The 27089-nt window shown below is 33.5% G+C and overlaps 1 protein-coding gene across 1 annotated transcript in view; it reads right to left on the reverse strand.

Moving 5' to 3' along the window:
• The window catches only part of DENND1B (DENN domain containing 1B), a 388444-nt gene that overhangs the window by 85446 nt on the left and 275909 nt on the right, over positions 1–27089 (reverse strand). Inside the window, exons 10-12 of the mRNA XM_036754915.1 lie at positions 17621–17721; positions 7410–7455; positions 1583–1684 (exon numbers count right to left, since the gene is read on the reverse strand). Of these exons, the coding sequence (XP_036610810.1) occupies positions 1583–1684; positions 7410–7455; positions 17621–17721 (249 nt within the window). The remainder of the gene's footprint in view (positions 1–1582; positions 1685–7409; positions 7456–17620; positions 17722–27089) is intronic.

The raw sequence follows: 27089 nt of genomic DNA on the forward strand, positions 1-27089 counted from the left end.
TAACACTAAACATAGAAAAACTGAACTTCATTTTTTACAAAGCACCCTTATTCTTTCCTGAGGGCATTACAGTGGGAAATGTATACACATGCAGAATATATTCCTAAAGTGGAGATTGAATTTTTACTCATTATTTTCTCTATTCAGAGAAGGCTACTTTGATGGATTTCTAATGAAAAACTGTAATCATTTCTAGCAGCTTCTGCAAAATTTTTATAATGAGCAAGTCTAGATATTAGAAACTATAAAGATAACTGTTCATTGGGTTAGATTTGGATATACTCAACAGGAATTTTACTGAAATGCAAGGAACTGGTTTAGTTTTAATTTACTGCAAAGTCAGCTAACATTAACATGGTAGTTATTTATTAGTAGCTTAGATTTTACTTTGAATACTTCACTCCCTATTATACTAGAGGAATAATAATTATAAGTATTCTAGTAAGAGTCCAAAATCTTAAAATTCATATAGTCAAGCTCCTTCAGTGTATTTCAAAACACTTTTCATATTATATTACATTTTACAATTTCCCCAAACCATTATATAACACCAATTTTACATACTCTTGGAAAATATGATGTTCTATACAAATGTAATATATTATTATATTCCATTATTCCATTCTAAGACAAGCAAGCCAACACATATAAATATAGAAGCAGTGCCAGGATACTTTTCAGTTCCATGCTAGAGAAAAGAAAAGTGAAATGCACTTTTAGAGACTATTTAACATGAAATACAGAATATGTTCCATTATGAGCTGCAGACAAAAAAACCTCTGCAAGATCAAAGACCAGAAAAAAACTGGCACTTAATTTATCAGCCTTTACAGACAAAAGACAGTTTTCGTCATTTCAAAAGGATCAGATGTCTTTTATGACAAACTGGGTTTGCAGTTTAATTTACAAATAGAATTCTAAGTAAGCAGTCTTTGCTCTTCCAAAGTATATGACAAATAGTGTAGGTTTTCATTCATGCAGCCCTCAGCTGGATAGAAAAGATTAAAATAAAACTGAAATAATTTAGAGAAAACAAATAAATGTTTCAGAAAGTTGAGAGAGATCAAAGCCAGAATTTTCTGACCCCAACTGTACAAGCATTTCTTATTATATTGACCAGTGCCATCAGATCATTAATTAAAAGGAAAAGCACTGGCAGGTGGCAGGGAAGCAAAAGCCGATAATTGGCCCCCTTCTTCTTCTTGCCTTCAAAAACTCTCTCGTTCTTTTGCAAGACATGCCACTAGGCAGACAGAAATGCCTACTTTGTAATATAATGATTAAGATGAGATGAAGAGACTTACGTCTAAAGCAGCTATGCCTAATGAATGCAGCTAGCTTTGTAATTATTATCTTGCTTTTAAAATAAGTAATCTGATGTTCCATTCAATGTTTCCTCAACTGTCAAAAATGGAAAAATAATCTTAAACATGGACTTTAAGGCTTATGCTTTTTCTTTTACCCCACCCATGATAATTTTGCTTTTATATCAGGTAGGAAAAAAGGACAAAAATAACTACTAATAATTCAAAGACCATGACGAAAGCATACACACCCATTACGAAATAGCCTTCAGACTTACCACTTCACTTGGTAGGTTGCTCAGGTCATTAAATGGTGTTTCCAAAGTGTTTGTGTCAACATTTAACATAACCACGTCCTCCAATGATTTATTTTTTACTCTCTGTTAAAAAACACATACAACTTTGAATAAATACATTTTCTTTTACTTAGCACAATATGAATTTGTAAACAGAGATTATCATTATTAAATTATGTATCAAGGTAATAAGATTAGCTGAACTTAATTATATTTTTGAAACTCCTAAAAGTCCTCTTGTCCACCTAAGAAAGCTTTAAAAATTATGAATTGGCAAGAATTATGTTCTCAGATTCATTTATGCATTTAATAAAATGCTCTCATTTGAGGACTATTATATTACTTTGAAGTAGAAGTTGTTAAATTAGAAATCATAATATACACCTTTATAAAATAGATATACATAAATCACACTGCAGAAACATCAAGGACTTTAAACTTTGATGCAAAAGTATTTCTTTCCCCTTACAAACAACTGAATGAAAATGTGAAACAAGAGTTCTTAAAAATGGGCCTATGAATTTTTCTAAGCTGATAACTGTATTTTAATATAATTGCTTTCTTTTGTAATCACATTTATTTTAGGCATTTAAAATATTAGGTATCCATAGCCTTCACCAGAGTGCCAAAGAGGGTCTGCTAACACACTCACATGTGTGTACACACATTTAGAACTCATAATCTAGGGAAACTAACAAAAACATAACTGAATTGAAAATTAAAATCACAGCACTTTGAGAAATATGTAAATCAGAGTAATACTTAGGTAAGAGTAATATCAAGCTGCTAAAGGTTTAAATACTCATAAATATGTCATACCATAAACTTTTAACAATAAATTTGACTTTGCTAAATTCATGACTTTTCTTACAATCATGGGTACTGTAATTTGGGGGGATAATTTCAAAATTAGAAACATTTGCTATTTTTCTCTTACTTTGAATGCATTGCATTAACACGTTCCAAAACAAAAACAACTGCTAAATAATTAACAAATTAATAACACAGTGATGAGGAAAGTATCTTAAAGATGAGAAATAAAACAGCAGAAAGAGGGCAGGAACAGAAATGAACATAAAACTTATGGTTAGCAATAATATTCATGAGTACTGCAATAAAATATTTTTGACATGGGTTTATCAAATTGACCCTGAGGAAGAAGATTTAAAGGCATAATAAATCGACTCAGTCAGTCACTTTTGTTAAAATGGTCCAGCCAGTTGAGCATTTGGGCAAAAACTTTAGTTAACAAGTTCATACGCTCCTTTTATTTCCTCCCTTACTAATAAGTAAGGTTAATTCTATATTTTCCTACCAAATTAAATTGTTCTGTCATCTCTTTTAAAATTTTAGCAACGAATACTACTTTTTGGTGCATCTAAGTAATACTATTATGTTTTTTCAGCATTTCTAGGTATAACAAGCCCTTAGTCAACTGGAAATCTTACAAGATATTTTCCCAAGACACTATAATAAAATTTTTAATGTTATTAATTTATTAAATGTTTCATACAATAAACTGATTGGACCAATTAAAAAAGTTAAGCCAAGAACCCAAAGTGAAAAATGCTAAGTTTATCTTAAAATGCATGGTTCGATCTTTTGCACCAAGGCATGAGCGACCAAATTTTTGGGGTAAGAGCTAAAATGCCCTTACTGATGAATTCTACCACATTGTCAATATACTTCTTAAAAAATCTCTTCAACAGAACAATATCATGAAAATTAAGTCACTCTTCTCTCCTGGAGTATCAGTCAGCAAAAAAGTGAAACTTTTGGTAGCAATGCTACGATTTAAAAGTCTACAAAGTTACTTTCTTGGCAACAGATAAATAAAATAAATATATCTAAGAACATAATTAGCAGTAGTTTGATATATCCAAATATAATACTTACAGATAATAAAATTACTGGTATTTGAAAATTTATCAAAGAAAACAATAATTTCATTTTTTAATATTAGTCTGCTTAAAATATCATTTAAAATATCTTTTATGAAATTTTGTGTACTTTAAAAAAGTTTAAAATTGAGAATTACAGGAAGGATATAGAAACTGAGTATTATCATGTATTATAATAACTGAGTATTATAATGAATCAAACAATTTTGAAAAAAATGAAAATGGCATAAAGAAATGAAAAATGCAAGGAAATAGACAATATTCTTTAGAATCTTATTTGAGTATTACCTATAAGCTATCAAGGCTAGCTGTCATATTAAATGGAAGGACTCATGAATGGAAACAAAAGTACAAATATCAATAGATAGATATTTTAGGCTAACATAAAGGAATTTAAAGAAAATACAGATAAATATGATTTTCAAGTTTCTTTTTACAATATTTAAGTCTAAATCATTTTGGGGGTTTGTATTCTACCTAGTTTTATCCACAATCACTCTTACCATCTTTAAAAGGAAATGGGAACACAGAGTCCTTTTCACATAGAGCTCTCATGTAGTGAAGAAAACGAATTTACATGAATAAGAAAATAAAAAGTGATCTTCTGATAAAAGGCATAGAAAACAAATGATTATCTTCTTTAGAACTAATGAATGAATAACATATTAGGAAAGTAAGTAAAAGAAAACATTTTAAAGGAAGGAACCTCAAGTAGTGAAGTAGGTAGTTGTTCTCACACATACTCTAAGGCATAATGTTTCCATAAAGTGTTGCTGTAAATGTGTCTCTGCAAACATGCCTCAATGGCAATAAATGACACAAAGGCAAAAATCGCCTATCCTTCTGAAAATGGGCCAAACTTCTTCTTTATAGTTGCTTGTTTTTGACTCTGGAATGAGAAAGATGAAACCACACCTATGTAGAACCTGCTTGCATACTGCCAATCTCTCCAATGTCTCTTTGAATTTGCTCTGTTTTCCCTAGTCTTGTTTTTAGGGGCAAAGCAAATAGACAAAGCCTATGTTTTATTTTTATTTTGGAAGCAAATTTGTATGAACATGTAAAACCACAGTCTTATTTTCCTCATAATTACATATAAAATAATCAAAGGAAAGATTCATAAAGGGCTACATTAATTTCATGTTTCTGTGGGTAACTAGGTTTAGGTGTCTCTAAAGAAATGATGAGAAGTTGGAGCTGATTTGAGGAAAGAAAAAAGTGTATGATAAGAGAATGATTTTCTTCTTCATCAAAAAAAATTTGCTATAATTGCAGCCAAAAGCAAGGAAATACACCAAGCTAAGGGATATTATATTTGTAAGCAACTATATCTATAATTCAATTTCAGATATAGTTTGTTCAGTTTTTATGTTTTTATACTTTTGTACTGTTGTAAGGTAAATGTCAGGCATATACTATCCTGTGATAAATAAAATATGAAGACTTTATATTAAGATTGGCATGGCAAAAAGCGTATCATCTTTTAGGACATAATACCATTATATCAATTCAGAAGTTAATGACATATGTGGTCAGACAAAATTCCTGAATCTAAAATGCACCTTCAGTAACTCTTTATTCATATCACAACAAAATAAGGTTACACTTTGTATAAGGCTAAACTAATGCCACACAAGATTCTGAATCCTGAGTCAGTTATTTCTTGAAACAACCAAAAAAAGTGCACTAGAGCCCATTCCTACCTATTTATGTTTTGATTTATAAAATTCTTCTTGACACATTCTTTTTCACAAGTTGAATGATTATTTTTAAATATTCAATATAAAAGGATAAAAAATTTAAGGCATTATATATAGTAAGATTTTAAGCTTTATAAAAAAGTTTACTTATATTAAATTGGGGAAAGATGATAATTACATTAATATGTCACAGGAACTAATGCATGAAATATTACTATAAAATTAAGTGCAGCTACATGACAAAGCAGAACTCCAGATTTGGAATCAGGAAGACCTGAGTTAAAATCCTACCTCAGGGACTTAACAGATGTGTGACCCTGCCCAAATCACTTAACCTCTCTAAGCCTCAGTTACCTGATCTGTAAAATGAGGCTAATACTAACATCTATCTCTCAGGGTTGTTGTGAGGATCAAATGAGGTAACATTTGATAACATGAGAAAACACTATACAAAACTTACATGTGTGTATATAGACACACATACACACACATACAAATATATGTGTATGTATGTATACATACAGGCAGCTAGGTAGCCCAGTGGATAGAACGCTGGGCCTGGAGTCAGGAAGACTCATCTGTGTGAATTCAAATCTGGCCTGAGGCACTTACAAGCTATGTAACCTTGGGCAAGTCACTTAACTCTATTTGCCTCCATTTCATGATCTTTTAAAACGGGCTAGAGAAAGTAATGGCAAACCACTCCATTATCTCTACCAAGAAAACCCCAAATGGAGTCACAAAGAGTTGGACACAACTGAACAACAACAATGTATACATACATATATATTCTAGTTATTACTAAGATGATATCTATTATAAATAAATTTCTAAATTATATCATCCATTTCAGGCCTTGCATTTTGTCTCAACAGGAAAAAAAATTAAAAGACCTACATTGCACTAGAACTGAGTAAGCAGCAAATTTCATAAGCCAGGCCTTCCACTGCAAAAACTTCCAAATGGAACTTTGGAATAAACAAGAAGAATTTCTGGATTCATCTAAATTGAGGAATGGGATGTATAGACACAGAACGTGAAACTATAAGTAAACTGAACTTATAATAGATTAAATTACTTTTTTTAAGTTGAGTAGAATTGTGTGAATAGGCCATGTGGAGAAGGATTTGATCTGCAAGATATTATTTTTTATATCAACATTTGGTAAACTCCAGGGGACATGTCTTAGGCTCTAGAATCAAAAACAGAATATCACTGTGATAAAAGTGCTCTCTTCCCTCTTCCCCTTATGATGATAATCTTGAAAGAAGTCATTTTAAGTCTCATAGATAAGAAGCCATGTGTTTCACCACCCAGTTGACTGAAATCGTCAGTTGTCAATTTGATGTTCTTTATATTAAGAAACATGGTAGAGAACTATAACCAACCTCCCACTCCCCCCCCAAATACTTCACATTAAGACAATAGGAAAAGTTCCCACATTTAGATAGCTAGCAAGGCTGTCTAATAAAACAAAACAGCAGCTAGGTGGTGCAGGGGACAGAGTGCCAGGCCTGGAGTCAGGAAGACTCATCTTCCTAAGCTCAAATTTCCCCTCAGATCCTTACTGGCTGTGTGACCCTAGGCAAATCACTTAACCCTGTTTGCCTCAGTTTCTTCATTTGTAAAATAAACTGGAGAAGGAAACAGTCAATCTCTCCAGTATCTTCGCCAAGAAAACCCCAAATGGAGTCACAAAAAGCTGGACATGACTGAAAAACAACTACACAACAACATAATAAAATAAAGCATAATAAAATGCATGTTCAAAAAGTAAACTTCTAAAAAGCATTACATTACAGGGCACAAAGTAAGAAATGTACTGAATATGCTATTAAGGCATAGGTTACCACGTGTCCTACTTGAAAAAATCAATTCAAAAATAAGTTATATAAGACAAAAGTCACTCTGAAGAAACAATAAAAAACATAAAAATTACTTCAGTAAAGATGAAAAAATTCAAAATTTCAAATCATAAAACTTCTATACAGGATATTTTAATGTTCATGTGCTTCAGATCTTAAAAAATAGTCACTGTCATATTAAACAACTTAGTATTGGAACAACATCACAAAAAGTACTATGCAAACATTCCAAATACAGGAGCTGAAACTATTTCAAAACTAACTGAAGATTTTTTTTTCAAGAAAATAAAATCATTATGACTACAATTTTTAGAATGTAGTTTAAGTCTGAAAAAATACTTACCTCTAAGAGGCTGGAGTGAATTCCAATCAGGTATGGCATTGGGGCACTAAAATGAAATATATACCACATTAAAACTCAAACTATAATGTAAGTAACTCAGAAGCTGTAGAAACGTTTATTAAAATTCTCATTTGTATCAGTGTTTTACATACACTCAAAAATAATCTTGAAATGTCAATAAAACAAAGTCAAACTCCATTAACTAGGATAAATTAAACCAAGGATTTTTACTAAACACATGAAGGAAGAGCAGGTATTCCATTGTGAACATTACATTTTTTAAAAAACTGAAAATTTTACCTGGAAATACCATCACTGGGTCACAACCTGAGTTGAATTATTTTCTATAAAATGTCCATTATCATAACCCAAGAATATGCATTATCATAACCCAACAATGCACATTATCATAGCCCAATTAACCAACAACTGTCATTTTCTTTTTTTGACTACATTTTCCATTAAATTTAATTCTAACTCCATAGATATAGACCATATTTTAAGTATATAAACTACATTTTAAAAATATACATATTTCTCTCGTCACCACTTCCCCTGAAGTACTCTGTAAACTAGAAAGTTCTATATAAATGTAAAGTATGATTAATAAATGTTTACTCTTATTAATAATGCTGTGGGTACATTACGATCTGCCCTGATAGAGGAAGTTATCTGCTCCAATAAGATAACAGAATCTTTGTCTTATTTTAATTGTTTTCACTGCTTCCTATCTGTTTTCAATGTTTTATCTGTGCTACTATAGTCTCTCTCCTCTTTCAAACTTTTAAATTATTTTATCTCAGGCTTTCTCTTGACACCAGTGTTACTTTTGTGGTAAAAAATTATTCAGGTGTTTTAAAAAATGCTTGAAAAATGATGCTACTGGATATCTAAATATCCACTTAGTCTTAAATTAGATCCAAAGCAACAATATTTAATATTAAATATAAAAATGAAACTTCATCTCAGGAATTAATAACCAATTTATTAGTTAGGATAGCCAATAATCAATAAATTGATGGTTATTGGCTTTTCTCTGTAACCAAAAAGGCCAAGGGAGATTCTGACACACCTCAAATTAGGAGTGTTCCTTCTGACCAGGAACTCCCCTGACAAGTGAAACTCGACCCTGATTGGTGAACACTTAATGAGGAGATGGGCTAGGAAATCTTCAGCTCCTTCCATTGAGAACTTGGCTTGATCATGAGATTCAGCAGCCTCAAGGCATGTGGGCAGGGGAAGCCACTCTGGCTAAGTTTTCTTCTTCATGAGCTTAGGGTTGCCCTAAACTCTAATGAAGGAGATCAAGGACAAAATGAAACTTTTAACTGTGCATTTTAAAAACAACACATTATATACATTATGTAGTATGCCCACTTGAGAATGGACAGGTTTTTACACATGGACTGTAACAAATGAACAGAATTCTAAAAATTATTATTGACAAATATATTTTAAAGAATTCTTGAATCCTGTTTAGTGTAAACCATCATTCAAAATGGGGTGGGGGAGTGTTGTTTTCCTTTTCTCAAACAATTTACACAATCATTCCTAAAATAATTTCCATCATTAAAATTCCAAACTCTACCAAGCCTGTTTTCTGCAAGTCTTTACCCCATGTCCCAACTGCTAGAACTTTCTCATCTTAGATTATCCTCCAACTACTCAGTACATATCTATTATTTGTGAATTGTCTCCCCCATTAGAACCTTATGAAGGCAGGGACTTTTTTTGTCTTGCTTTATATTCCCTATGCTTAGTATAGTTCCTAGCATATTACTGAGCTCTTAGATGCTTATGGACCAAGCAATCTAAAGAAAACAAGCTTTTGGAAAGTGAACTCAACTCTATCCCATGTGTTAAGAGTCAAAAAAATTGGAAATTTTTAATTCTGAACGAAGTCTCTAAATTGTCTTGACCTATCTTATCTTTGCTTTTTCCCCTTAATTTTCATAAAAAAGATCATTTGGCACAGATAAATATTTAGAATGTTTTCTTTGGTCAAAATATACACTTGAAAGTTGAGGGCCTCTTCTTGGCAGAAATAGGAGACCAAGGATGTGGAACACTACATATAATGTTAAACATTTAAAATATGCTATTTACTAGAAGTTTTCCTTTCCTCTTTTTTATTCTTTGCTATAAGGGGTTGCTTTGCTGGGAAGGAAAAAGGAAGGGATACATTGAGAAATGAAAATGACAAAAAATATACTACACTACAATTTTTTTTTTAAAATGAAAGCAAATTGAAGGATCCCATGTTGTCATTGATATTCTTGACAGTGCCATAATGGAATACTCTGAATTCAGCTATTATTATAGCTATGAATGTGTATCAATCTTCTGTTTTAAACAGGAATAACTGGTAACCTTTCTAGCCTCAGTTCTCAAATTAATATTCTATCTGGAACTATACGGGAAAGGGGATAAAGTATAAAAGATGAGCATTTTTTACTTTCTGGGCCCACATTTAGACAATTTCCACAAGGCAAAATAGACAAAATTGCATGATCTTCAGTGACTCTGGACACAGCTACTTCCTCTTCACTGCTTAGAAAAATATGAAGATGATGAAAAGTATACATTATTCTACATATCACCATGAAAGTGCCAAATTTCCCTGTAAGATGGATAACTTTACCTAACAAGTTAATGACCATCAATACTATCATAAAACTCTCTGGATTTTGTCTAAATATCTTTCATATCCTTTCAGGAGAATGCAATCTCCTGAGGGCAGAGGCTATTTTGTCTTCATCTTTTTATCCCAGAAGTTTAGCATACTGTCATAAACACCTAACGAATGTTGAGCTGAATTTTCTGACATAAGAAATCAATTATTCTCATTGTCCAATTTATTTTTTGTCTTGTTTTTTGTGTGTTTTTTTGTATTTTTTTTTGCGGGGGGGGGGGGAGTAGGCAGGGCAATTGGGGTTAAGTGACTTGCTTAAGTGACTTGCCCAAGGTCACACAGCTAGTAAATGTGTCAAGTGTCTAAGGCCGGATTTGAACCCAGGTCCTCCTGAGTCCAGGGCCAGTGCTCTACTCACTGTGCCACCTAGCCGCCCCTCATTGTCCAATTTAAATATGGAGGGATGAAACACCATAGAAAATTGAAATGAGCTGACAAAATTAATCTATAATAACAACAATTTACATTTAATTAACTGTGATATTAGTTTTAGACATCTAGGTGGCACAGTGGATAGAGTGTCAGGCATGGAATCAAAAAGACTCATTTTCATGAGTTCAAATCTGACCTCAGACACTTACTAGCTGTGTAACCCTGGGCAAATCACACTTACAATTTACAAAGTGTTTTGTCTCAGTCCCTCAGCTGTAAAATAAGCTAGAGAAGGAAATGGTAAACCACTCTAGTATCTTCGCTTAAAAAAAATTCCAAATGGGGTCACAAAGAGTTGGACAGGACTGAATAATGACTTAACAACTAATGTCAGTTTACAAAGTACTTTCTGCACACAAACCCTAGGAATAGAATAGCATAATCAACAAATACCTATTAAGCACCTTCTATGCCTGGTACTATGCTAAATATTAGGGATATCACTCAAGAATCACTATCTTCCATAAAAAGCTTTTCATCCTACAAACAGCATCATTTCCATATTACGTATGAAGGCTTAGGTCAAATGACTGGCCCAAAGTCATTAAGACTAGGCAATATCAGGACTAAGAAACAAGCTTTTTTTTTTTTTTTTTACTATAAGCACAGTGATCTTTTCATCATGGCCTCCTATTTTGGAGAACTGTTAAGAATGTAATATTTGTGTAGATACTCTACTTAGAGATTTCAAAAAAGATAAGCAAAAGTACCGTTGATTAAATATCCAAATAATATGCTATGTAAGAAGCTCTGAAACTCTACAGTTCTAGTTCTACAAACTAGTAACTAGACACCATTGACAATAATAGTCTAATCCCATTACCTTTGTGGAAATTTAAATGTTTTAATTTTATATAAACCATACAGTACTGGAAAGAAAACTAGTCACAGAGCCAAAAGATCTGGGTTCAAGCCCTGTTTCAACTCTTAGTATGTGACCTTTATTGTTACTTAACTTCTGAGTCTCAGTTTCTTCATCAAAAAAACACAGATTTGTAATATGTACACTTTAAAAGTCATGTAATTGTTGTGAGCCAATGCATGTCAAAACACCTTGTGAATTGTAAAACACTACATAAGTGAGATTTCTCATGCAAGTACCTATGTAGGAATATATTCACCTCCTTTTATAGCGTTAAGTCTAGAGGTGCCCACAGTACAAAAGTACTACCCATTTATTAGCTTCATCTTGCAAAGTCACATACCCTACTGATATCTTTGAGATACAAACAATTACTACTGGATTTTACAACTTATTTGTCACTGGTTGTACTATCCAGCCCAATAAATATTAAGTGCCTACTGTCAGGATATAACTAATGAAAAGAAAGACAATATTTCTTGGCAGAATTTTTATTTTAAGAAACTGAACATCATTAAAAACAACTGTTTCTTATGAAAGTATTAACAATAAATGCCTAAAAATTGGCCATTTAAAAAAAAATCTAGAGAGATCTCCTGAATAGGTCATAAGCTCTGAAAACTAAACCTGGTAAAGGAAAATATCATGAAAACATCAATAATGAAATTACTGGGTGCTTCTACATGTTTTTTCTCACTAATTTCTCACAAAATTCAAAACATATGCATATTAGTACTATAACCATAATTAATCTAGAGCATCATTTTCTAAAATAATTACCATGCTTTGCAGAACATAAAGTTAATTGAACAATAATTATTCCTTTCTCACGAAACGAGGATTGTGTACATCCTAATGTGAAATTGACTAAATCACATAAAAAGTAATTTTGCAACCCTAGCTGGAATTTCCTAATTAGATTATAGTGTTAATAAGTCAGAAGGATATCCTTGGTAAAACAGATGCTTTATCATCAATATGCAAAACTGTCCTGCACTTTTCTTTCAATGAAGTTATTTGCCAAGACTGGATACAGAAAGCATTATGCGAATGCTTTTTGAGGGTCTTTTGGGTAGCAATTAATCTTTTTTCCAATATAATTACTATGTGAACAGCAAATCAGGAGATGGGTATATTTTGTTTTTTAGGAGGATAGATTCTTACAAGCAGACCACCCAGGTGGAATACGATCCCATTAATAGTTTATTACTTGGTGTGATTTATAACATAATTTATATTGTCATATTTTTAAAAGCTATATGCTCTGAATAAGAGACTAGTTTATCTTCCTGTGGATGGATGGCAACCAATTGAATGGCCATAGTATAGTACAAACAGAATTCTGTGGAGAATAGAATAGAAAATGATTATCTCCTTAAGAACAAGAAGTTGAGTATTTTCATAAATGGTCACTTTTCTAATTTCCTGGAGCCACATTACCTCAAAAGAGTAGGTAGCCTTTGGTAAGGCAAAAGCATCTAGAAAATATCTCAAAACATTCACTAGCTTAGAATACTGTCATTCTGTAAGAACTTGTCATTGGAAGAAGGGTGCTGGTTGTATTGCTCCTACACCTGTGGGGTAAATAATTTTCTCCTGATATACTAAGGTGATGGCTACTAGGAACAGCCTCAAGATGGCACCATGACTTTATATGCTAATACCTCAGAGGTCTGAGGAAAAGATATTATTACTTAGGAGTAGAATCCTCACAGAAATTACAGGAGGGTTCTGATCAAATTAGTAGAATCAGAAAGAATACTTATGCTGCCTCAATGGGCTTTTTCAGTGTTTGACAAAAAACTGCAATTAAGAGAAACTGAGGCAATAAAGTTCTGAGAAGGGTTGATTTATTAGCAAAGCTAGCAATTCTCAATAAATGGTGTCCAAGAATTCTCAGTAACCAAGGACACATCTGACGTCATGACAGCTCTTTTATACTCACAGAGAAGAACTCAAAAATAACGACATCAACCTGATATAACAAAAGGGTATCTCACCTCTAACTGGCCCATGCCATGGTTACTAACCATAACTTATATCAGTTTATCACAAGGTGAACTAACATCTTCTGGAAAGTTCAGTGACCAACAATTTCTGTGAAAGAAGAGGAACCTAGCAATTTACATGTTAATGATTTTTGTTAGACTGAAATTTTGTGACTAGAAAGTCCTGAAAAAAGAGAAAATAATGGGTGGAGGGCTGATTGTGTCACAAGCAGGGAATAAGTAGCTCTGATTAATTAAGACTTAATAAAATAATATAAAATAAAGAGCGATATTAATTTTCAATTTCATATTTGGGAATTTCTGAAATGGGTATATGAAAAATATTTTTCATGTCCTCAACAGAAGCAGGTGAAGGGTATACAATATATGTGTGGTATAAAAGGGTCCTTCCCTCTCTATTTGCTTCAATGTAGCACAAATATACACAAAGAGTGAAAAAAAGAGAAAGAACCAGGCTTTACTCAAAAAATTCTTTAATCAATCTATCAATAAACATTTATTCTAAAAAATAAAAGAATATATTTGAAAATACATTTTCATTTAATATTCACAACCATACTGTATTATGTGCAGATATTATGGCCCCACGCCCCTATTTTACTAATTAGGAAACTCTGCCTCAGATCATCTGCCTATGATGGTGAGGCCTAGTTTGGCCTAGGTCTCTTCTGACTCCAAGTTCAGTACTTTTCCTCTGTAGCACACTACCTCTTCCTACCTTCCTATGAAAAGAATTCAGCCAAGAACACTGGAATCTCATTCTCTGCTGAGCTGGTCACAAGGAGGGAGGACATGAACAATTGTGCATGAGCACAAAGACAAACACACACACACACACACACACACACACACACACACACACACACGGATACAGAAATATATTTACCTTCCAAGCAAAATAAGAGTGCAAGGGGAAAATAGCGTAATAGAAAATAGAGAGAGGTTAGGCAACCCTCCACCCATTATTTTCCTAAGCAAAATAAACTCTACAGATGTAACAAAACAATACAACAAAAAAGAAAATATATATTTCTAGTTCTTTTTGAGGTGGCAAAGAATGGGAATCTGACGGGTGCTCAGAAACTGGGAAATGGATGACCAAGTCATCATACATAAATGAGACTGTGCTGCATCCTTAAAAGAGTCATGACCCACCAGGATTCCAGAGGACACATGATGAAATATACTATCCACCTCCTGATAGTGGGGAAGCAGATTGCAGAAAGAGGTAATTATTTTTTGGCCTCGGCCAATGAGGAAATTTATTTTGATTGACTGTATATATTTGTCATAGGTTTTCTTTTTCTTGTGTTCTCAATTTGAGGGGTAAAAAGTAGGTTGAGAAGACGGATCATGGCTGATAGAAACAAAGAAAAAAAATTTTAAGAAAAAAAAAAACTAAGCCAAAATCTTAGCCTAGAGCAGGGCTGTCCAAAGTGCGGCCCGCAGGCAGCATGCAGCCTGCAGTGTGATTTCGTGAGGCCTGCCTGTGTTTTACTACTGGCATGGAAATGGACACAAATGCTTTAACTAAAGCATTTGTGTCAATTTCTGTGCTTGTGGTGGACACAGGCAGGCCGCATCAGGGCGCACAGCCCATGTTTTGGACAGCCCTGACCTAGAGCATGGACTGCTATCAAAATTCTGAGAATACTAGGGCTATATCTGGATTCAATGATATCTCAAGGTTCATAGACTACTTATCTAAGCCCCCAATTAGGCAGGCCATGTGGCATGAAGTCAGTGCTTGAAATGATTCTACTAGGCAGGTAGATGCTGTAATGTATAGAGCCCCAGACCAAAAGTCAGGAAGATCTGAGTTCAAATTAGATCTCAGACCCTTAACAGCTGCATAACTCTGGCAAGTCCTTAACCTCTCTATCTTGGTTTCCTCATCTGTAAAATAAGAATAATAGCACCTACCTCCCAGGGTTGTAAGAATCAAATGAGACAGTAACCATAAAGGCTTAACACAGTATCTGGCACACAATTAGTGCTATATAAATGTTAGTCATCATCACCATCATCATTCTAGGTGACTTCAAGTAAGAAGGGATAGAACAGTAGTAAGATTCAAAGGTTGACAGTAAATCTAGTGCTGCCTTTCACAGCCATCAGTGGCAGGAAAAACCAGGCTACTAACAACAGGGCTTAAAATAATCAATTATGACAAGAAAAGGTAGTAGCACTAGAAAAGTCATAGAACTCTCAGATTTTCTTTATTTAGAGGAAGGCTGTCAATAATGATGTTTTTTGTACTTTAATTTAGAAATTCTCTAAGTTTTAACAGTTCAGTGAATTGTCTAAATCAGAGAATTATTACCTTACCTCTTAAGAATTAAGAGCATTTACACAGAACATTTAATGTGATACTGAGGTTAGCTGTTGTAATCTATTACTCTAGATATGAAGGTCTGTTCATGTACTAAAGTTATGTTCTTGTAGGTAGGTTTTTAGAAAACTAGACTACATAAAAAGGCTTTTAAAAAATTGAATATTTAAACAAAGCCCAATTAACAAATAGTTACTAAACATCTACTAAATGCAAGTCAATATAGGAGGTTGTTTGAGTGATAAAAATATTTTATAAGGTAAGTTCTTTATTACAAAAAAGACGTTTATACTCTTGCAGGTGTGAAGTTAGTTTACAAAATAATGAGAAGAGTTCTTTATTAAAAGTTAAAAGAAGGTTGTTTCTAGTCCTGGCTTTAACTACTAATTAGCTACAAGACTATTCACAAAGTTGTTAACCTATGACACAGTGGTCAATTGCTAATTCTAAGAGGATGCCAGAAATGCCCTGCCAACTGCCTCTATTTTTCCCAATGATGAAAAAAATCAGTACTGCATTGATAGGTCACTGGGCACCATTACGGGGTGTTGTACCTCCATGTACTCATGGAGGTACAGCTGTGGAAAGCTTCTGCTCAAACCTCTTAACCTTGGTTTGGCTGTAATATTTTGATAATAAAGTATTTCTCCCGAATGTTATGCTACAGACATGATCTGTTTCCTCTGAGGATGACTATTTATACAACTAATCAGAGAAATTAATTCAACAGAAAAATCATCTAACATCATGTAAAAAGTTAAATTATTTTAAGTATCTTTTCTATTAATATAAAAATCCTAAGATTAAAAATGAAGTCTCTTCCCTTAATTTTAAACTATTTTTTACCAATAAATGTAATTTTAACAGGTTTAAGAGCAAATTGTAAATTTCTGTTATTTTAAAAGGTAGCTTAAAAAACCAACTACCAGACTCCTTTGGTATAGGTACTCCATAGGTACAGTGTTAAGGTATACCAATAAAAAGTTAAGATGTTATAAAGATAATATTCATCTTATAATCAGGATGAAGGCTGTAAGAGAACCTGTTAAAATATTCCTGAAATAACTCCTGTAATTCTAGGCAATCCCCAGGCATTTCAAAATTATACTAGGGCCCTAAGAACTTGAACAAATATTTTAACCTTTATGGGTCTCAATTTCCTCAATAAAAATGAAGGGATTAGGCTAGAATATCTTAAGGGTCCTAACCAATTCTAAAACCTAGGATCCAATAAACAATTCCCTAGACCATCCTCTTTCCACCCTTCTAACCCACAAGCCAACTCTAATTGAGAATAATTTTCTCTACTACATCTTTAGGACTGACTGTAGGACTGAATGTTATGACCACATAAGTACTGTCTTCCATTGGTTGTGATTGTATGGTTTGTCCTTCGTTCTCAGAAAGGACCATGACATCAGGAAAATGATGGCATGACTTGCAAGTGAATTGGATTTAAGTGAGGGAGGGCTGTGCACAGCCCTCTCTTTCTCCTCCAGAGCCATCTGGGTCCAGTGGCCAGATATAGATCAGGACAATTAGAGAGGGCCTAGCCTTCCACTGGTATCCATCCAGAACTGGTTATTCCAGGTCCATTGTGAAACACAGGCTATGCCTAAAATCTCCCTGTCTCCTTTGATGGGTGGGCAGTGGGAATGATAACTATGTCCTAGTAGAGAAATATTATTTTATATATGTAACTATAAAATTAAATATCTAAGGCTTCTTTTTTCTAAGTATACATCATTAACAAACCTTTTGTAAACACAATGCATAGGACTGCATATTCTACAAATATCTGAGATATTCAAAAATATAAAACAACAGAGTTGCAGACTTTTAGATAGTACAAGATATAAAGATACATTATATTGCCTAACTTACCAGCAGTAGTCCAGTAGATGTGGCGGAAGCACTGGGATATATATATGTTGCCAGTACATTGGATATAACAGTGCAGCTGATCCATGAAGGCAAGCAGTTAACTAAAAATTTTTTAAAAGGATGATAATGAATAACTTGTTTTAAAAGCGAAAAGTAAAGCTCAAAGTTTTCCATGAATACTAACAACTGTAAAACTAAGTATAATAAATATAAAACAACGTTCAATATTAACTTCATGAAGAAAATTATATGATCATATTTACCATCACAAATTTAAGAGCAATATGTATTTTAGACACACTTCTTTGTAAACTATAGAAATAATCAGTTTTCTAGTAAATCTTGGGCAGCTTTGTCTACTTAAAATATATAACTAAGGGTAAAATTTTCAATGACAAATAAATATAAAATTAATATTTGGATGAGTCCAGTAAAATCACATGCAAAAAAATAAAATGTGTGCATCACAGTTTGCTCATCACTCAGATTAATATAGTGCGATTAAATATGGAAAAGAAGAAGGTCTGAAAGCTCCTGAGGGATATCATTAGGGCAAATTGCCAAAGAATGAAACATGAGCCAGTCAGGAGAGTCTGGAAGCTGCAGTAATACCAAGGGACTTGACTGTTCGACAGTTGGAGTTTCAGTAATGTGTGAACTGCAGGCTATGGTACCAAGAGACTCTGTTCACTGACACAGAGGATGTCACTATTGACCAGCGAACTGCCCAAGCTTGACAGCTATGCTACGGGAAGCCAAGTATATCATAATTTCATATTTAAACTGTTCGTTCCAGATTAACATTTTGTATCCTATTTTTATGTCAAAACAGCTACAATTATAGTGCTCCTATTTCAAAGGTAAATGGAATTTTAATTATTATTTTCTTGTGTAGCCAGGCATTAATTGTTTCTGAATGCTTAACAAAAGAATGTCTCCTCCCTGTCCCACAATGGGCCTATCATCACAATTCTTTAAAAATTGCTTTAATTTCCATTGTATGAAAGGTCTATCTACTTATATATAAAATCACTATTTTCAAGTGTGTCATGAAGTGATTAAAGCAGTAATTCCCAATCATTTAGTTGTGCTAGTGTTGGGATGTCAAGCCTACTGATAATGCTATTGCATTTATATGAAACGAAGCATAGAATTTTATAAAGTATTACCTACACCTATTCTATAAAATCAATCACTTAAAATCTGATATTTTAGAATAGGAATGTCATTACTACAAAGAGGCCAATAAAGTTTAATATATTAAAATTTAAAAGTACCTTACACTTGTAAAGAAATTGAAGTTATTACTAATTTTTTTGGTTCAAGTATATTTAGTGGATCATTTGTTAAATAAACATACAGTAAGAAATGTTTTTATCATTTAGCTCAGCATTTATCTAGAATACATACTGACTTGATTTTGAATTCTTTTTCTGCATCTGAAACAATGTATTTTTATTTTAATTTCATTTGCCAATAATACCATTAATGTTTTTAGTACTTGTGCCACAGCAGTTAGAAGCTTTAGCATTTTAATCTGTTATATATCTTTATCAAGTATTCTCTTTAAAACACCATTATAATTAGAGAAAGCACCACTAGGAGGCATTCAAATACTTGTGTGTGACTATTACAGATCATGAAATTATTTATGTTCTCTCCACTTGAAGTAGAGAAAAGTCAGAGGATTAGCTGTGATTCTGGACTTCTATTTCTGATTCACTGTGTCAAATTCATGCATTCCTTAAGTTACCTCTAGGTTTTAAATTAAGGCATCTATGGAAACTAAATTAATGCTTTCTGTTCTATAGATTATATTGCCCAATCACTGTACTGAGTTGTCTTTCTGAAAGGATTAGTATAATTTCCAAAGGCCCCTACATTTCTAATTTTTCCAAAGAAGTGAACTGTTACAAACAGGTATCCTTTAAAAAGTATAGTTAATAGGAAAAAAGCTCAATCTTCTCATCCACATCAACTTCCTACTCTTAGTAAAAAATGCATACTTGCTAGGCCCTCTAATAAAGTACTTACCACTATGTTAAATATTATCCAGACATTGTTACTATCCTCCTACTTTAAATTTTAAAGGAAGATGATACCTGTATTAGTCACTAATTCTAAATAACACATCTGATGATTTTTACTCTGATTTCTAGCAAAGATGTATAAAGAAATAGCCATACCTGGAGTTACAGACATTGCCAACATTAGCATAGAATTATCCCTATTAATCAACACAAACCATAAAATATAGCTCCATGCTTTCATTCATCATACTCTACTATTGCTTTACCCAGCATAAGTATGGCTAAGGACCAAGAAAATTATTCTACTAAAATTGTCTGGCTGAAAGTTTCGCAAAATAAGAGTATATACTGATAAAGATCTTAATTCTCAAACATCCACCTAAATAACTGCCAAACCCAATTGTTTTGTGATGAGACTCTACCAATGGCTAGGGAAAAAAATTATTATAGCAAATATCTTGTCAGAAGAAGTGGAAACAGGGTTTACAAATAATCTGAAATGTTAGTTAAAGGAAAGTAATAAATTAATTTGGATATTATCCTGGTAATAAAAACAACAAAGCATATTTCAAGTATTAATTTAACTGCTCACTAGGGATTTTTCTGATCTTAGGAAACTAGGACATATAAATTATTCTCAAGGGGAGTTAAAAATTCTCCCTTGAAAATTCACCCTAGAGTACTCTTTAAACATGTCAAATATTTACTACCAATTTGTTTAGGGATCTGAAATTACTTTATATAAGTCGCACATCCATTAAGAAGGCTCTCAATACTCAGGATTTTGCACAGAAGCCTCCATTCTTCTCGTTTATATTCATAGCCATTTACCAAGTATTTCTAATAAATTAAGCAAATGGGAAAACAGCTGGGCATATTTTAGAAATATAGTATGTAATACTGAGGCATTTCACAATTTACATATGCAAATCTGTATGATTATTTTATAATTGGGTTTGTTTTACAAATAGTGCTTTGTAAATTTTTTAATCTATATAAATGTGAATTACATTTTTAATATTAGTACAGATAGTAGAAATGGGTTGGACAAAAAACAAAAAAATCAGGTCCTGAACTAAATCTGGTAAAAGTAGGATGAAATGCCTTCAGATAATTGCTGTCCCTGCAAACAAAGGCACATCTTTAATACCAACATCCTAAGAGTGTTGCGGTACTGCAGACAGCAAAGCGATTTCCAAAACTTAAAAATTTATAACATATTGAAGGCAAGAGAGAGGTTCAATGTATAATCAATGGGAAACGCAAAGGAAAAAAAAGCCTAATAAAATATAATATCAACGTGATGTAAAATAGAAGAGAGGATAGACTGGTCACATGACAAGATGGACAACCAGATATCATCTTGATGTCAGGAGAAAAGGGAAAAAAAAGTCTCCAGAATGTTGAGTGGATCAACTGTAATCAATTGGCTGTGATTTGTATTGTTGGAAGGAACTTCCACAGATACCATGAATTTCAAATCCACAAAAATCATGGGAAAACTGATCCCCTGAAATCTCATCACCATGCAGAGTGACTCAGCTTCCCAGACCCCTCAGACACCTCTTCTCTCTGACTGGAAGACTCAAGGACAGAGTAATAAATTCCCAAAGTCTACCTTTATTTGAGGGCTCAGAACTTTCTAAGTAACTCTTCATTTCCCACTCTGCTTGGTCTTTTTTTAAACCTTTTTATTTAAAGTTTTGAGTTCCAAATTGTATCCTTCTCTCTCCCTTCCTCTGTCCCTGAGAAGGTAAGCAATCAGATGCAGGTTATACATGTGTAATTATGCAAAACATTTCCATATTAGTAATTTTGCACTAGAAGACTCAAAGGAAAAAATGAAAAAAAAAAGAAAGTAAAAAACTGAATGTTTCAGTCTGTATTCAGCTCTTTCTCTGGGGGTAGATAGTGTGCTTCATTATTAGTCTTTTGGGACTTTTTTGGTTTGTATTACTGAAAATAGCTAAGTCATTAATAGTTCTTCATCAAAGTGCTGCTGTTACTGTATACAATGTTCCCCTGGTTCTGTTCACTTCACTGTGCATCAGTTCATGTAAGTCCAGATTTTTCTGAAATCATCCTGCTTGTCATTTCTTTTATCATGCCCCAGTGGTGGGGACACTCTGGTTTTCCCTCTCCCCGTTACAACTTCTTTTTTTTCTTTGTATTGTCTGCCCCCATTAGATTGTAATCTCCTTGAGGGGAGGAACAATCATTCTGTTTCGTATTTGTATGCCCAGCACTTAGCATAGTGCCTGGCCCATAGCTGGTGCTTAATAAATGTTTACTGAATTTTAAAAGAGATGAAATTACATATCTATGTGCATATTAGTAAGAGTATGTCAAATCATATACACCAACTCTAAACCAAGCCAATTTCATATAGCACCTATTTTCACATGGAGCCCATTGTGGTAGGAGCCTGCCCAATGAAAAAAAGAGCGGGAAGTAAAAGAGAGGCAGAATTGAGGGAGAGAGGTTAGCATGAGTGGGCAGAGGGAGGAATTTTCCTGGGGGAACTTGCTTGTGGGGGAGGCCTAACAGAAAGAATGTTTGGGATGTTGGTGCTCTGTTAATCTCTCAGACAGAAGCCCAGTCTGTTAGTCTGCATTAATTTCTCAGATGGAAGCTCAGTCTGTTGGTCTTTATGAGTGAATTGAGCTGAAGGGCGGAGACCTGCCCAGGGGAAGGAGGCTTAGCTTAAAGCCCCTTTTAAGAACTGTTAAAGTGAATTAAGATGCTGGTGCAGATGATGTGTGTAAACATTGCTGTAGCCCTGTTAAGCTTTGTTTTCCGACAAACAGAAGCTGTGGGCAGGAGCCCCTGGAGCCTGCTGTCAGGCAGGAGCAGGAAGAGCTTCAAGTGGAGCAGTCCCTGTAAACTGAGACTAGGAGCAGGAGCAGAGAGCTGCCTATGTGTGAATCCAGGCAAGAGCTGGAAGCAGGTAGGCCCACAGAGGAGGAGCCAAGGGGTTTGGAAGTCAGCTTTGAGTCGAGGATAAGAGAGGACTTTACTTGGACACTCTGTATTGATTGAGGAAACTGTAACTTACTGTGATCTAGGGGTGGATGATGTTTGTTTTCTGCTACCCCTTAAGGATGATATATTGTGCTGGGGAAGACACTGGCCTAGGACCTTCGGATTGTATAAACAAGTATTTTGGGGAATGCTACAGAATACAATGATATATGCTATGTGCCATACGACATACTGAGTGTTATGAGATGTGTGTGTGTGTGTGTGTATATATGTATACATATATATACATACACACACACACACACACACACACACCCCTATATACAGATATACAGAATGATATGTTTTGCTTAAGGATATTGCTAGGAATGTTACAATTAAGTTTATTGAACAATGTTTAGTTCTGAATAGAGAATTCATTATACTATAGGATTAGACCCTTAAAATTATTCACAGCAGCAGTCCTCAGGTGTGCTGCCATGATTGGCATTACAGAAGCAAAACTTTCTACAGAGACTCCCTCTCCTAGTGACTCCTATTATGCAAAAGGAGCTGGATGACTATATGAAATAGAATTGTGTTGGAGGGAAAAGCAGCCACACTTTGGAAACAGAACCTGAGTCTTGAGTTCCAAGATATGTGGTAAACAACTTCACATGGTCTAGAGTAGGAATTTTATTCTGATAGAACTGATGAGCAGAGAACTTAAAATTCTAAAATGATTAGTATTCAAGGAATCTACCTCATATAGCACCAATTCTAGAAGCTTAAAAACATGTCTTTATCTCTAGATAGAGGTATTAATGTCTTTAATACTGAATAGAGAATGTTGTTATGACCAAAGGTAAATGAAACATCTTTCTTTGTGAATATGCTATTTTAACAGAGTTAATATTCCCACACACAAAAAGATAAGTAATGGCCATTGTACAGCAGAATGAACTCTATGAAAATTATCCATTAATTATCCATTTTAGTCAGATATGTATCTCACAAAACTTTTACTTAGCCCTAAGATTTGCAGTTTCATTAGGTTTCCCAGAGTAGACTTACGAAACAAAGACTAAGTCTTCAAAATACTGAACAAATATTCTGCAAATTGTAGTCTAAATCTGAGTATGCCTTTATGACAAAATTCAAACAAGCACTGCTCTTTAGGAAACAAAATCCAATGTATACTTCATACTGAAAAAGACTGCAGGCATTACAAACAATGTTTTGAGCTAAATAAAAAGTGCCTCTATTTCATTTAAAGTAGAAAAGTATATATTCTGAATAACACAGAGTGATGTATCAAATTCTTCCACAATCAGCAGATAAGGTAAGAAAAGCAGATGCTATTGAGCAACACTCACTGTGAAAACATTATCAAAATATTAATCAGCATATACAGTAATCAGAGGTTTCAAATTCCCACCAATACTGCTAGTACAATTAATGCTACTCTTTAATATTAGTAACTCCTTGCCAATCTGTATCTTCAGTAATCATGCAGAAATCCCACTGACTTCAACATGTGTGACAGGGCAGATTTTTGCCCTCTAAGAATGTGTTATGGATGTGAAACTCAATGATACATAGTTTAGAATATTTATCCAGGATTTAACTAGTTCATTCTGTTAGCACTTTACCCAATACACAAATGAGAAATCTGAGCACTAAAAAAACTTATAACTATAGAGAATAAAATGCTGCAGATGGAAGAGTGATAAATAACCATCTGGTTTTAAAATAAACACTTAATTTACACTCATATTAAAGGATGAGAAGAATAACAACATACTAAGAAGAAAACTACAAAGTTAATGCATTATTATTGCAAAATAATAAAAAAAATCCATACTTACGATGCATTTTCAAAAGAATTTTGAAATTGAGAAAAGAATTTTGTAAATGAGAGTCACTATTTGGTTAACGTAACACGTGCATGTGTGTGTGCATGTGTGTGTGTGGGCGCACGTGCATCCCTTTAATAATATTCTCTGCCTGTCTCTCTCTCCATATACATATATGCAGACACACACATTTAGAGACCAAACTTTTTCCATTTTCTTATTCACCTTCACTGTACTAAACTGACACATAGTACTTATTTATTTCATTCATTCCTCCTCAAAATTATCTAAATATGAACCCTTTCTTCAACTCTGCAACATTTTTTGGGTCAGGTTTTATTATTATACTTTTTATACTTACTAGTTTACTTGTTCCTCCTCCATTGTCTCACCAAACCAATCCTAAAATTTAACAACCAACTTTCAACGTCCATTATTTGGACTCTTCCTATATATCAATTTACTTAGGAGACCTTATTCTGTATTTACCATGCCATCTCCTTCCTTTCAAAAAAGAATTACAGAATCAATAAATTCAAATTCAGACTATCAAAAAGAAATACTTTTATAACAGTGGTTTTTTGACCTGGGGTTCACAAAAGCACAAAATTTCTGTGGATAAATTTCAAGCAGCCTATGAACTTAGAGGTTTTAATCTTTTGTTAACTACATTTCAATATAATTGGTTTTCTTTGAAGTTCAATTTTATTTTATGCATTTAAAAACATTATTCTGAGGAGATCACAGACTTCACTGAAATGCCAAAGGGGTCCAGGACAGGGAAAAATGTTAAGATCCTCTTATAACGGATAGTATGTTAAATTTTTACACAAATTTTAAAACTATCAGCAAAAGCAAATGAATATGTAAAATAAGGAATGAAATTTTTCATAAAACTTTTAGCACTTAACAAGGTAGAACCAAATAAGTTAATAAATGAAGAAAAATAGTTGCTTGTCCAAAGTAATTGTTTTTGCTCTGTGTACCCTTTTAGGTCTACCTGGAATTCTACTACCTTCCACTTGTTTCTTAATTTCTACTGAAGTAGCTAATATATAAAGGTTTATAATCCAAGTTGGAAAGTCCTTTATGATTTTAAAGTCCTTTACAGTTGAATGGTGAAAACAAGACAACAGAAGCTTCCACTAGCCCTAAAAGTACATCAGCATCTTTCTATTCACTTTGTACCTGCTTATTGGCTGCAGAGAAAAGCAAAGGAGATCCAGAATCTCTGGACTAATGTTTCTAAGGTAGCCCTTACATTTTGAGCTTCCTGAGGTGTTAAGTGGAGCATATATCAAAGGGATGAATAAAAATCACATAACCACAGGCCGGGTGATAATGATTATGTCAACAGTATTAGCAATAGTTATATCCTTGACAACATATTCTGAGACCTAAACTATTTTCTCAGAAAAAACAAAAATCCGAGAGAGGAAACTAAGTAGTGACTATTAATATAGTCATGTCTACCACTTTCTTGTCTCCTCCCTCCCAGCCCCAGCATAGGATCTCCTAGGAGTAAGGCTCTGTTCTGTCCCATTTCTGTTTTCAGAACTATGATCTCCAACTGCTCTCCCTCATTCTTCTCTCACAGGAAGGAGAAGACAATACTGGCTAATGCTGGGCTTTGAGTCAGAAAATCCTGGGTCCAAATTCTACTATTGACAGTTAGTAGTTCTGTGATCTGAGACAAGTAATTTGATGACAGTCAGCTCTTTATTCAGCCTTACTCCACATATGGTAACATGTGAATTACTTTGGACAAACAACCATTTTGATACGATTTCATTTTGTGACAGCAATAGTCATGCATATGTGTTTGACACTGTTGATTCAAAGCATCTGACGTTAACCAGATGAAACTACATAGAACTGGTTTCCTAAATACTGGTTCATCTACTATCATTTTATGAATGCACATACATAGTTCATTAATCCTTTTTGTTGTATTTTTAATTTTGAGATTTTTCAGGTTGGATATTATTCCAAGGAAACATGGCAGCTGTAGCTCACAAAAAGCACACTTCAATGACTGGTACATATTATCACAGCGAAAGGTTAAGAAACTGATTTAAGAGATAGAGGTAAACATGCTTAAATGGCCTGGAATTTGCCCTATCCAAACCTCAATGAAAATCTATGGCATATTATCAAGCTAGACTTGGAAAAATGGATTGTTAAAAGTATGCATAATACCCAATCTGATGAAGGGATGTTTTCAGAATGCATTAAAGAATATGTGCCAAGATCTTATGAACTCAAGATGTACTGCATGTGAAGTAAGTGATTACAGCAAAAGGCAAGTATATTGCATAGAATTTTTTAAGATGTAAAAAGTTGCAGGATTTAGTGTATATCAATAACTTCAATTATTTTACTTTGTCCCAGGTAATTTGTATGCTATAATAGATTATTCCCCCCCCACTTAGCAATATTCAAACCAACAAATTTTGTCTTCAAGGATTTCTTCAATTGGTTTGATTTACAAAATGCCCTTCTCTTCCATAGCTATGGTAAATATATGATTTCTTTTGCCAGTTTTTAAAAATGATTTTTTAAAGAACATATTTAGATCACTGAGCATTTAAGAGTTTATTTTAGTGTGTGGTACAAGACATG

Source organism: Trichosurus vulpecula, chromosome 4 (genome assembly GCF_011100635.1).
Source record: "Trichosurus vulpecula isolate mTriVul1 chromosome 4, mTriVul1.pri, whole genome shotgun sequence".
In the NCBI taxonomy this organism is placed as follows: Eukaryota; Metazoa; Chordata; class Mammalia; order Diprotodontia; family Phalangeridae; genus Trichosurus; species Trichosurus vulpecula.